The sequence below is a fragment of the Mandrillus leucophaeus genome, unplaced genomic scaffold, assembly GCF_000951045.1.
Source record: "Mandrillus leucophaeus isolate KB7577 unplaced genomic scaffold, Mleu.le_1.0 Scaffold360, whole genome shotgun sequence".
In the NCBI taxonomy this organism is placed as follows: Eukaryota; Metazoa; Chordata; class Mammalia; order Primates; family Cercopithecidae; genus Mandrillus; species Mandrillus leucophaeus.
This window is the reverse complement of record NW_012103810.1, coordinates 2,386,216-2,399,827: the sequence shown is the minus strand read 5'-3', so window position 1 is coordinate 2,399,827 and position 13,612 is coordinate 2,386,216. Positions and strand designations below refer to the sequence as shown.

At 41.5% G+C, this 13,612-nt stretch overlaps 1 protein-coding gene across 1 annotated transcript in view; it reads right to left on the bottom strand.

Moving 5' to 3' along the window:
• Positions 1 to 13,612, bottom strand: part of INTS4 (integrator complex subunit 4) — a 110,853-nt gene that overhangs the window by 29,163 nt on the left and 68,078 nt on the right. Inside the window, exons 13-15 of the mRNA XM_011989721.1 lie at positions 10,519 to 10,634; positions 9,527 to 9,660; positions 7,450 to 7,607 (exon numbers count right to left, since the gene is read on the bottom strand). Coding sequence (XP_011845111.1) covers positions 7,450 to 7,607; positions 9,527 to 9,660; positions 10,519 to 10,634 — 408 coding nt within the window. The remainder of the gene's footprint in view (positions 1 to 7,449; positions 7,608 to 9,526; positions 9,661 to 10,518; positions 10,635 to 13,612) is intronic.

Here is a 13,612-nt window from a genome sequence, read left to right as displayed (position 1 = left end):
AGTAGCCTGGAAAAAACCGTCCACTGGACTATGCCACTTCCTCTCATCTCATGCTCGGCAGGTAACGTTATGATAGTTAAAGATGCCTCCTAGGGACTTTGACATCAAGGAGATGCCTACAAAGGGGCACAGAGTAAATTACTCTCAAAGTGATTGAAGAATTAATGTATGATATATATCACTTCTTATTTGTTTGGGTTGCTTGAACTGGTCCTGGAAGGCCTACCCAAAGCATGGGAACCCAGCACAACGAAAGCTAAGACCACAGACTAGCTAAGCCCAACTGTGAACTGTGAGTTTGGTGGCCAGATGGTCTCTTCCTTTCACTCCTCTGATTTTTCTCTTGCAAGAGACAGCCCTGAAGTATTCTACTTCAGAAGCATTTGTGTTTCCTCTCCAGGAAGATTCTGCCTTCTATGACAATTATACAGAATACAGACCAACTGACTGTACATTAACTAACTGATTCCAAGTGTTACTTTATTCCCCTGCCCCAGAATTGTAGCAGTTGTTCTGAAGTGCACAGAACAAGATGTAACCCAATCCAACACAATTAGCCATAAGAAATCTGAACTTCTGTACAAACAAAAATGGAAACTTGTTAGCTCTGGGAAAAATCCCCTGTGTCCCAGTGTTTCCTCTCTTTATCTCTTTATGCTTACGAGGCTTCTCAGGAAGGCTCAGTTTAGACATCCATCACGAGACTATAGGCTCTAATGAGAAAGGTACACTGAGCACCATTCTATGTGCACTGTACTGTGCTAGCTGTTTCCTTACTTGAGCTCACTTAATCCTCACAATATGAATTGCAATTAATCCTATTTCACTGAACAGGAAACTAAAGATCAGAATTTAGGTGGCTTGCCTAAGGTCACAGAATAAACAACAAAACAGGACATGAACTAGACAGAGTTAGCTCTGACTCCAAAAGTATTTTTTTAACCATGTCATATTGCATCTCATTTATTTATTTGCTATTAAACTCTTTTCATTTATTTATTAACTACATCAAACACAGATGAGACTAAAACTAATTTAAAACTAGATACGGCTGGGCGCAGTGGCTCACGTCTGTAATCCTAGCACTTTAGGAGGCCAAGGTGGGCGGATTGCCTGAGCTCAGGAGTTCGAGACCAGCCTGGGCAACACGATGAAACCCCATCTCTACTAAAATACAAAAAATTAGCCAGGTGTGGCAGAGTGTGCCTGTAGTCCCAGCTATTCGGGAGGCTGGGGCAGGAAAATTGCTTGAACCTGGGAGGCAGAGGTTGCAGTGAACTGAGATTGCACCACTGCACTCTAGCCTGAACGACAGAGGAAGACTCCGTCTCCACACACACACACACAAACTGGATACACTGGACCACTTTTCTATAGACGCTATCAGGCAGAGCAAAACAGTTCCTCCCAGGAACACACACATTAGCAATCTATATGATGCCACTATGCCACTATGTGTAAACACATTCACATATCGTGTGACTCTTTTTAAGCTTACACAATAGGCTGAATTATTTAAATCACTATTAAAGATAGTCAAAAAGATTCTGGATGTGCAAATCAAATATAGTTTATTTTTTTCAATCTCTTACAATCTCTAACAATCAAATTTATAATTAATGTCTTTTAGTAGCTTAGTAGAGCAAAAAGGAATGTTAGGAAACACAAAATAAACACAAAGTCTTGGTGACTTCTAAAATGCCATCTTTATTCCTGTGCCTAGATAATTACAGATTACAAACGTGCATTTCTACTCTTTAATTACTAGACCAGTTCCCATACTACAAAATAGGCGCTCTCCCTTAAAGACAATAAAAGTTTCAAAGCAAAAAGAGGATTTTAAAGAATTCAACTAAAAAATCCCATGTTCTTCAATGGTTAGTATGTAAAAGAATTCCCATAAGAAAAGTAGTACGTTTCTTCCTATTTCTCATAAATGAAGTCCCTTCTGTTTCAGATTATATGAGCTATTTTACCCCAAAAGAACAATTCTCTATTATAGAACACTTCTAAGGTGATATGGTTCTTGAAACAACAGTGTGTATAGCAACAGCACTTTCATGGACTTACACAAAAATGTAAACTTTGAAAGACAGGAGGTCACTATTCATACTGAGAAATAGCAGACAAATGACTGCAGCATTCCTTAAAAAACAATCCCCTTCAACCCTGCTAGTGAATTTAAACATGATTACATTTATAAAATTTGATTTACTTACAAAATGTCAAGAGCATGTCCAGTATGTCAAATAAGCCATAGTTAGTTTAAATTTTAAAGCAAACATCCATAAATGTCCAACTATTATCTATGTAACTGATATTCTCAAAATGCTTTTACCACATATTATTACAATAATCTTCACAACAGTTCCACAGGCGCAAGCCACAGCATCTGGCTCATAGGTGAGAACTTCATTGGGTTAAATGGCTGTTTGTATTACAAAACAGGGCATTGTGTATGACAGTGAAATTTGTTTTACACTCATACTAACAAATACATGGCTCCAGTCCTCATCAGAGAACCTTCTATATGAAAGGCTAACATTTCACTCCATAACAACTCAGAAAATGTAAGTTGTGGAGAACCCCAGGGGTCAACTGATCTAATCTCATATGATACAGGAATCCCCTGTTTATCACTGCACATCACAGAATATGGATTTTAGAGTTGACAAAGCTGAACTCAAATCCTGGTTCTGCCTCTTCTTAGCAAATTACTTCATGTCTGCAATGATGGTTGTAAAGCATCGCAGGTGCCCTCAGTGCTATGGTCCATCTGCTTCCCTTTCCAGATTTTTCACCATCCTGCCTATGCTCCTGAATACACACTCAAGCTAGAAACACAGAGTCCCGAACTTAGAACAGTGATCTGGCCAGCCACTGCCCAGCAGGACTATCACTTCAGGAAACCCAGACCATGAAGGCGAGTACCTTCTAAGAGCCCGCGCTGCAGCTGATCACCAAACTGGCTAGCTTTTGTGCCTTTTGCACTTGCTTTAGTGCCAACAGGATAAAATTGTCAAAGACAAAATCTAAATGTTTATTTAAGTGGGGATGAGTCAGGAAGAAGACTTTATTTTACGGGGCTCAGGGCCAACAACCTCATTCAGTGGCCTCCAAAACTAAGCACTTTGTTGAGGGAGAAGAGAAATCACTTCACAAGAGGTATAGAAAGGACTGGAATCTCTGCTTACAGAGCTGTGGACTGCCCAGAGCTTACAGCAGGGTCGGCAAATTTTTCTATAAAAGGTCAGATAGTAAATATATTAGGTTTTACAGGCCATATGGTCTCTGTGGCAACTACTCAACTCTGTGATTGTAGCATGAAAGCAGCTACAGACAATACCTAAACAAATGAGCGTGGCTGTGCTTCAATCAGGTCTTACATATAAAAGCAGGCAACACACCAGCTTTGGTCCACAGGCTGTAGTTTGATGACCCCTAGTTTAGAGTACTGTTACTGGCACATCACAGACACACAATACATATCAAGTATATGATTCAATGTACAGTGGCAAGAGAACAAACTGTTGTGCTAAAATCTTTTCAACCTTAAAAAAAATTCAGTTTTCCCTTTTATTGTTACTGATTACAGTGATGGTATTCAGGCGAACACTCAGAACAGGCCATTCAGAGTATCATTTGGGCTTAGCCTGTGCAGCTAATGCAGCTTCTTCACACCACACAGCCGTCTTTGCAGTGTTTCAACTTGTGCATGATTCATATTCTGCGGCCCTTTTGGCTGATGCTATCACTGCAAAGCAGTGATATGTGTGAGTCCATTCATTATGGTAACAAGCTTTCACTCAAGCTTTGTTTCTTGCAGTATCTATCATTTCTAGTGTGATCTCCTCCGATGATTTTTGAAAATCAAGTCAACAGTAGGATTTTCTTGTTGAACTGTGAAGGCCTGTGCTTGGTAGGGACTTTGTGAATCATCCCTGCGTGGGTCCCAGAGCTACTGGCGTCCCATCACTGGAGTAGCTGGTGAGACCCTCCAGGGCATGAGAGTTGCTATGGGCCTCTGTGTGGCTTCTAGAGGCTTCCCAGGGGCACAAAGACTATGTGACCCAGGTGGAAGCTCAGGAGGCTCACACTGGACACATGCTGCACACTCTGGCTCTCCTGTGGCTGCAGCTGCACCCACCTACCCAGCATTCTCCCCACAGCCTGTCCAGCCCAAGCCTATGGCACTCCCAGGGGAGCCCAGGACACCCTCAACTTTTTATTGGATTACTAGAGTATCAAACCACCCATCTATCTCTCTCAGTTCCTCACTCCCACCCCTGTACCCAGCAAGTCATCAAGTCCCCCAGGTGAGTAAACTGGAGTTAACAGCAGTTGGTACTTATGGCATTCACTGGATTTGGCTCACTCACATGTGGTATTCCTATCTTCATCTACTGTATCTTCCAAAACTACATAAGCTGCAAAGTTAAAAACTGCATTTCTCAGATTCCCTTGAGCTAGGTTCCAGACATGATTTATTATCAGTCAATCAAACACATTCGCATGGATTTTGCATGGGGAACAATGTTAAGTGGGGAGAAAGGCAGAATGCAAGACATGGTTCTGGAGCCAGTAGCTTTATTGGTAGCATCCTGACTCAATAGGCAGCTTCCTGATCATAGCAGGAACATCAGCCTCCTTGGTGGTCCACTCATTGTGTGGCTCTGGAAATCATTCCTGGATATTCCACCTAGTCTGTTTCTTTAGCCTTCCCAACAACTCTGTGAGCCATGTAACATTCTTTAATAAATTTCTTTCTGCTTAGTTAAAAGCCTATTTTGTTTTCTGCAAATGAACCCTGAGCAATAAGCTTACGACTAAGATCAAACAACTACAAGTCATGTGTTGCTTAACGATGGAGATATATTCTGAGATGGACACTGTTATGTGATTTTGTCACACAAACATCATAGAGTATATTTATACAAATCTAAATGGTATAACCTACTACACACCTAGGCTATATGGTATAGTCTGTTGCTCCTAGGCTTCAAATCTGTACAGCACATTACTGTACTAAATACTGTAGGCAACTGTAACACTGGTTACAATGGTAAACATTGGTAAATATGGTAAATATTTGTATATTTAAACATAAAAAAGGTACAGTAAAAATATAATCACGGGACCACCACAACGTTGTTACTCAGTGCATGACTGTATTAGCTCAGATGTTAACCAAAATGAGTCTGCCTTCAAAGCTCCATTCACTCAATCACTATACTAAACCACTGCAGTTCTAGGGGGCTGTTCTCCCTCAGGTCTCCCAGATCTTCTAATGTCCACTGAAGTTGGAATTCTCTTCTGCACATGGACTACAAAACTGACATGCTTAGTTATCATTTCATACTAGCTAAAGGATCTTCTCCTTTGTAAAGCATCCCTCACCACCACTACTGTGATGGGTTGGGGACTTTCATCTGTTTTTCCACAGCATCTATGCTTCTCTTCACTGTATCATTTATCAAATTGATGATTTCTGGGTCCTGTAATAAACAGTGAGTACCTTAAGAACAAATGTCATTTCTTATTTCTCTCTACCCTCAGCAACTGGCTTATTAGAATAAACAAATAGTTAATGCTGCTAAGTCAATGAATGACCTAATACAGTGGGAAAACATAACTTGGAGGATGGTTCAGTTGGCCTGCTTTATAACATATTAAGATGCAATAATGGACAGGAAAGTATGAATAAAGTACAAAGCGCTGTTATCCACCATCATAAGTCTTTGTCTATATCCATCTTGTCTACATGGGCTCTCTAAGGGCAGAATCCTATCTAGCTGATCTGTATCTAGCACAGAGTTTGTTTCTTAGTGTATGGAATGAAATCATCCACTAAAAATTATTAATTGAATGTGGCTGATACTAAATACTCTTTGGGGCAGATCAAAAGAGATCTCAACCAAGATACAAATGATATAATATTTTTCTTTTTTTTTTTTCTTTTGAGATGGAGTCTCACTCTGTTGCCCAGGCTGGAGTGCAGTGGTGTGACCTTGGCTCACTGCAACCTCCACCTCCCGAGTTCAAGCAATTCGTGTGCCTCAATCTCCCAAGTAGCTGGGATTACAGGCGCATGCCACCACACCTGACTAATTTTTGTATTTTTAGTAGAGATGGGGTTTCACTCAACGGGGCTGGTCTTGAACTCCTGGCCTCAAGTGATCCTCCTGCCTCGGTCTCCCAAAGTGCTGAGATTACAGACGTGAGCCACTGCGCCTGGCCGATATAATATTTTTCTATCTTTTAAGAGCAAACAATAAAGAATTTAAACTCATTTGCTTTTAGCAAAAGCAGTATTGTTTGCTCTTAAAAGATAAATATATCTTTTAAGATACTGCTTTTGCTAAAAGCAAATGAGTTTAAATTCTTTTCATAACATTCAGGCCATTTTGAGAAGGTCTGGCAGAGCCTTTTGGTTGTTCCCCAGTATCTTTCTTCCATTCTTCCTATTAGAGTCATCATATGTAAACCAGGCATTAGTCACCCAGAATAAAGATGGTACGTCCTCGTTTCTTGAAGTGAGAGATGGCCATGTGCCTTAAGTTCTAGTCAATGGAATGCAAGTAAAATTAGAGTGTACAACTTTTGGGAAATGTCTTTAAAAAACCTGCAGGGTGGAGATGATACCTTTCTCTTCCCGTTTCCTTTTCCCCACAGGATGGAATACGGGGGGACAGTTAGATTCTGGATTGTTAAGCAGAGGCTGCTTGATGCACAAGATGGAGACACAAGAAACAATGAGCCTAGGCCAGACGCAGGGACTCACGCCTGTAATTAAAACACTTTGGGAGGTTGAGGCGGGAGGATCACTTGAGCTAAGGAGTTTGAGACCTGTCTGGCCACCATGGTGAAACCTCGACTCTACAAAATAAAAAATGCCAAAAAAAATTAGCCGGGCATAGTGGCAAATGCCTGTGGTCCCAGCTACTTGGGAGGCTGAAGTGGGAGAATCACTTGAGCCCAGGAGGCTGCAGTTGCAGTGAGCTGATATTATGCTACTGCACTCCACACTGGGTGACAGGGCGAGACCCTGTCTGGAAAAAAAAAAAAGCATGAGCAAGCCTAGATCCCTGATGGTTATCTCAGCCCTGTCCTGCCTATGAGAAAGAATTAAACTTTGCTCCTGTTTTAGCCACTGTTACTTTGCATTTCGGTCACTCATCCTAATATATAAAATTAAAAAGCTAAAAACAGGTTCTTTGTAACTATTTCTGTTGTGTACTAATCATCAATCGAGTCATGAATTATAAAGAGCTCTTTTAAAAAATGTTCACATCACAATCTAATCCAAATATAAACAGACCATAAAACCGTGTGTGAATGTAGACCAACAGAGTCAGAATATCAAGCCTAGTAACCAACACTAGAATTCAGAACAGTCAAGTTGAGTGTAACAGCACTAACTCTGTCAGATGAAGGGATGATTACCCTTACCTGATGGTGAATTCCAGTAGCTCCTGGGCTCCCTGAGGGTCCAGGTGCTGAAGACTATACACTCTTTCAAGGCTCTGCTGCAGAAACTGCTGGGAAGGATCCTCTTGAGATATGATGCTGGGAGAAACAGCTGATGACACTAGTTTTCTACCTGGTAACTAAGCAAACACAGTGGGATTATACAGCCATTAAGTTTGGTGGCTCAACTTTTGGTGACATACACACACAAACACATAAAAGCACATTAAAAATGTGAGCTAAACAAAACAAAGGGGAAAAAAGGCTAGGAGATTCTATAAATAACCTTTTTCCCCTTCCTCAGCAACATCGGGAGTTAAAGAGAAAGAGACAAAATGCAAACATGGTCCACCCAATACAGCCACAGCTGCCAGAAGAAGAACAGAAAAGTATAGTATTTTCTATTGCTAACTAAAATAAATGGGCCAACCATAGGAAGGAGACTAAAAATTAAACTGTTGTTACTTTTTTTTTTTTTTTTTTAGACAGAGTTTGGCTCTTGTTGCCCAGAGTGTAATGGTACGATCTTGGTTCACTGTAACCTCCGCCTCCCAGGTTCAAATGATTCTCCTGCCTCAGCCTCCTGAGTAGCTGGGATTAGAGGTGCATGCCACCACATCCAGCTAATTTTGTATTTTTAGTAGAGCCAGGGTTTCTCCATGTTGGTCAGGCTGGTCTCGAACTCCCGACCTCAGGTGATCCACCTGCCTCAGCCTCCCAAAGTGCTGGGATTACAGGCAGGAGCTACTGCACCCAGCCACATTTATCTTTAAAACACTATCTTATCTTTCACTTGACAGAAGAGTAATGATTTATTTCCAAGTAAGTTATATAGCATATAATTTTTTCATGAGAAAAAAATTTTTTTTTTTTGGCCCTTCAGACATACTTATTCTTACTGTTAAAAGTGGTTTCCTTTTAAGATGGATGGGAAGGAGACAGCAAAGAGTATTTCACTTTTCATTTTGTATCTCCTTGTTTTTTGTTTTTTGGCTTTTTTTTTGAGATGGAGTCTCATTCTGTCGCCCAGGCTGGAGTGTAGTGGTGCGATCTTGGCTCACTGCAACCTCTGCCTCCTGGGTTCAAGCAATTCTCCTGCCACAGCCTCCCGAGTAGCTGGGACTATAGGTGCCCACCACAATGCCCAGCTAATTTCTGTATTTTTAGTAGAGATGAGGTTTCACCATGTTGGCCAGGCTGGTCATAAACCCCTGACCTCAGGTGATCCACCCGCCTCGGCCTCCCAAAGTGCTTGGATTATAGGCACGAGCCACTGCGCTTGGCCTCATTTTGTATCTTCTATAAAGTTTGTTTTCTAACCATATATATATATATATATATGGTCCTCTAAATAAACACATATTACTTCATTGTCTTTCTCTCTTGGGCTCCTTGCCATTGTTTTATACTTTTGCTTTTGTATCCTTTACCTTTTAAGATGATTCATTTTTTTTTTTTTGGTGTCCCTGCATTATTGATATTAGGCAAGAAGAAAGGAATCTGGAGCAATAGATTATATTTTAGATCAAGAATTTAAATTGTTATATTTTAACAATTACATAAAGCCATGATTCTCCATAAGTGCTTATTTCTTAAAAATAAAACCGTTACTATTTTTAAAACCTAGAGATATGTAGAAGAAAATTTAAAAATGGATCATAATAATAGCAGCAAACACTTAGTGAATGCTGTGGCCCAGGTACTTGTCTAATCTTTCTATTTGCATCAACTCATACCTGCAAAAGTATAAAACAATGGCAAAGAGCCCAAGAGAGACAGACAATGAACGAACAAGTTTTCAGAGAATATATGGACTGCTTTCTACTATTTAATAACTACAAAGCACAAAAAATAAAAAGCCAAAAACAAGCTGCACACAGTGGTGCGCACCTGTAATCCCAGCGACTTGGGAGGCTGAGCCAGGAGGACGGCATAAGCCCAGGAGTTTGAGACCCGCCTGGGCAACATAACAAGACCCTCATCTCAAAGGAAAACATGAACAAAAACACCCCTACCCCATGCAAAATAAAAACAAGGACAACAGATGTTTTCAACATACCCTCAAGGCAGGAACAAGATGAGAAAGACTGTCTCGGAGGTAGGCATAGTGCCTGAAGGTGTGATCTGAGAACAATGCTGGCATTGTTGGACAGGTTTTAGCAGCATTGAAAATAAGGACCAAAACTGCAATATCTGATAGATCAGTGGGTTAAGTAAACTTGCAAGTATAAAAGGTTGGCCAGAATCTGGCACTCTCACTTTCCACCTCCAAAATCTCCATCAAGAGACTATGATTTTCTAATAATCAAAGACATGCAAATACAAACAAGAAAATACATTCCCCTACTCCACCCACACCCCCAATTACCAAAGGTTTTTAAAAATGCCAGATGCTGCCAAGAACACAAAAAAATGGAAATGATTTTGCCTGTAAAGTAGGTAACTATATTGCCTATCAAATTACATACTGGACAGGCGCGGTGGCTCCCAACACTTTGGGAGGCTGAGGCGGGTGGATCGCTTGAGGTCAGGAGTTTGAGACCAGCCTGGGCAACATGGTGAAACCCCGTCTCTACTAAAAATACAAAAATTAGCCGGGCGTGGTGGCAGGCACCTGTAATCCCAGCTACTTGGGAGGCTGAGGCAGAAGAATCATTTGAACCCAGGAGGTGGAGGGTGCAGTGAGCTGGGGTGGTGCCACTGCACTCCAGCCCAAGCAACAGCTTAGGAATTTGAGACCAGCCTTGCCAACATGGTGATACCCCGTCTCTACTAAAAATACAAAAATGAGCCAGGTGTGGTGGTGGGCGCCTATAATTCCAGCTACTCAGGAGGCTGAGGCAGGAGAATTGCTTGAACCTGAGAGGCAGAGGTTTCAGTGAGCCGAGATCAGGCCACTGCACTCCAGTCTGGGTGACAGAATGAGACTCTGTCTCCAAAAAATAAATAAATAAAAGAAAAGAAAACTCAGATCACCCTAGCTACACTGCAGAAGGGGATGCCAAAGCTGTCTGCCAACACATCAGGGCCCATCCTAAGCACGGAGGATACAAGCTGGATCATCCATGTCTGGTTCAGCCGTGTCAAAAAATGGGTGGGTGCTCAGAAGCTCTGGCACCAAGGGAAGCACCAGGGTTGGATGACGACTTCCCAGAAACTTCAAGCACCTGAAATAAACAAAGAAGAATGCACATCAACAAATTAGGTAAGTTAGCCCTTTGAAAAGTACTAGGAACTGGAATCAGAAAACCTGAACTGGAATTGGAAATTCTCGATCATATACTTTTGCTAACTCTATGACTTCAGATATGTCACCCAATTATTCTGGAACTCGGTTAATTCATCTAAAAAAATTGGTTATTATAAAGATAAAAGAAATGGTTATTTAACCAATAGCCATTTCCCCCATCTTTCTTCCTGAGAGGTGCCGGATTTTACTCAGGTATCAGGCAGGCAGCAATGTGCTCGGAAAAGGCAGGTCCAGCCCAAGAGCTGAACCACTATTGGTCTAGACCCATCTCGGCAATCCCATTCCCATTTTCCAGTGACTGGTTTGCTGGTAGGCAAGTAAACCAGTCCTAGTCAATGGAGCACGAGAGTATGCTGGCTGGGTTGGCTGGGGAGCTACTCAGGGATGTTTCTGCAAATCAAAAGAGCAATGAAGGAAAGGGAATGACCCTTCCTTTCTGTCTTGACATACTATATTATGAGGCAGCCATCTTACAACTATGAGAAGAAAGTCGGCCGGGCGTGGTGGCTCAGGCTTGTAATCCCAGCACTTTGGGAGGCCAAGGCGGGTGGATCGTGAGGTCAAGAGATCAAGACCATCCTGGCCAACATGGTGAAACCCCATCTCCACTACAAATACAAACATTAATTGGGCATGGTGGCACGGGCCTGTAGTTCCAGCTACTCAGGAGGCTGAGGCAGGAGAATTGCTTGAACTCGGGAGGTGGAGGTTGCAGTGAGCCGAGATTGTGCTATTGTATTCCACTCTGATAGAGAGAGACTCCATCTCAAAAACAAAACAAAACAAAAAACCCAAGAGAACTGCAGAGAAACGAAAGAGAGCCCTGGTAACCTGTTGAACAACCAATCCTGAAACCAACCTTCTGACTTCTTGTTATGAAAAAACAGACCTATTGGCTAAGATATTTTTAATCAGATTATCTTTTTTATTTGTGGGCAAAAACATTCTAATTGATATCCTGGGTGAAGTTCTGAAATCACAGATCTGTCTGAAACTAAGTAGCCTTATGCAAGTAAAGGCTTGCGTAAGGCCAGGCACAGTGAGCCACTGCGCCTGGCCAATTTAGTGCAACTTCTAAACCAGAACTTAACAAATAAAAAATAGTAAGGCCGGGCACAGTGGCTCACGCCTATAATACCAGCACTTTGGGAGGCCGGGGCAGATGGATCACCTGAAGTCAGGAGTTCAAGACCAGCCTGGCCAATGTGGTGAACTCATCTCTACCAAAAATGCAAAAATCTGCCGGGCGTAGTGGCACACACCTATAATCCCAGCTATTCAGGAGGCGAAGGCAGGAGAATCACTTGAACCCTAGAAGCAGAGGTTGCAATGCGCTGAGATTGCACCACTGCATGACAGGCCAGCCTAGGCAACAGAGCAAGACTCCGTCTGAAAAAAATAAAAAATAAAAAATAAATAAAAAAACAGGCACACTAAATTGAAAATACATGTATCTTAATTCTGTCCTCATGGAATTTATAATTCAGCTGAGGCAAAGATGACCAATACTACAAGGTAGGAACTATCAAATGAATGAAATTCTACTTCTACGTGTCAAAGGTAGAAGAGATCAATATGATCAGAGAAATATTCACATAGCAGATGGTCACATAGGAGATTTTACCAGGAACTGGAGAATAGGTAGATCAGCAAAAGAGACAGAAATAAACACTGACAAATTCATTAATATATGTGGTCTGAAAGTCATCTCATGTAACGCATGTGATCTTGAGAAGTATGCTTTTCCCAGTCTTTTGTTTTTCCTTCTATGTGGAAAGAACTTCATTCATTTATTTTCAGGCCTCTCTAAGCCCTTGTACTCACTATACCTCAGGGCACACTGTAAAGGAAGAATTTTGGCTTCCGGGTACTACTCCTTTATTTTGATCTTATTCTATTCAGAACTCAGATGGGCACCCCAAGTGCTATTAAATGGGTCACCTTACAGATCCCTACACATGTGGGCCTCTCTAAAGCTAGACTTCAATTCTGGCTTCTTAATATAGTTAATTTCTTACTATCTCACCCACCTCCCTATACACATATTTGCTACCTCTCTCCCTTCTTGCTATTTGAGGGCTAGGTCTGAGCCCAATCCATTTTTAAATCTCTACAGCACCTAACACAGTGACTGGGTTATAACAAATGTCCAGTAAGGATTTGTGGAATGAACTAAAGATACATAAACAGAACAAACTATCTCCTTCAGAACTTTCATTTATGCATATATGTTTATCAACATTTTAAAAATATGTCACTCTATTTCTTTACTCTTTTATCATTTTTTTCCTTTCTAAGAGACAAGGTCTTGCTCTGCCACTCAGGCTAGAGTGGACTAGTGTGAACATAGCTCACCGCAGCCTTTAAATCCTGGGCTCAAGCAATCCTTCTGCCTCAGCCTCCCTAAGTAGCTGGGACTATGGGTGTGTACCACCACACTGGGCTAATTTTTCAATTTTTTTTGTAGAGACAGGGTCTGGTTTTGTTGCTCAGGCTAGTATCAAACTCCTGGCTTCAGGTGATCCTCTCTCCTCGGTCTCCCAAAGTGCTGGACTTACAGGCATGAGCTACCGTGCCCAGGTTCATCTATTTTTTATTTCTAAATAAAGCCACCATTCATTGGAAAAGGTGAAAAAAATGTAAGTGATAATTAGAATAAGTAGGCCAGGTGCACTAGCTCATGCCTGTAATCCCAGGAGTTTGGGAGGCCAAGGCAGGATGGAATGCTGGAGCCCAGGAGTTCAAGACCAGCCTGGGCAACATAGTGAGACCCTGTCTCTAAAATTAAAAAAGAAAAAAAATTAGGATAGGTGACTTCAAAATATTTTGGAGCACTATGTGGTTGAGGAGTTCTTTGTCCACAATCACCCAATAAAGACAGCCTTATGTAAATAT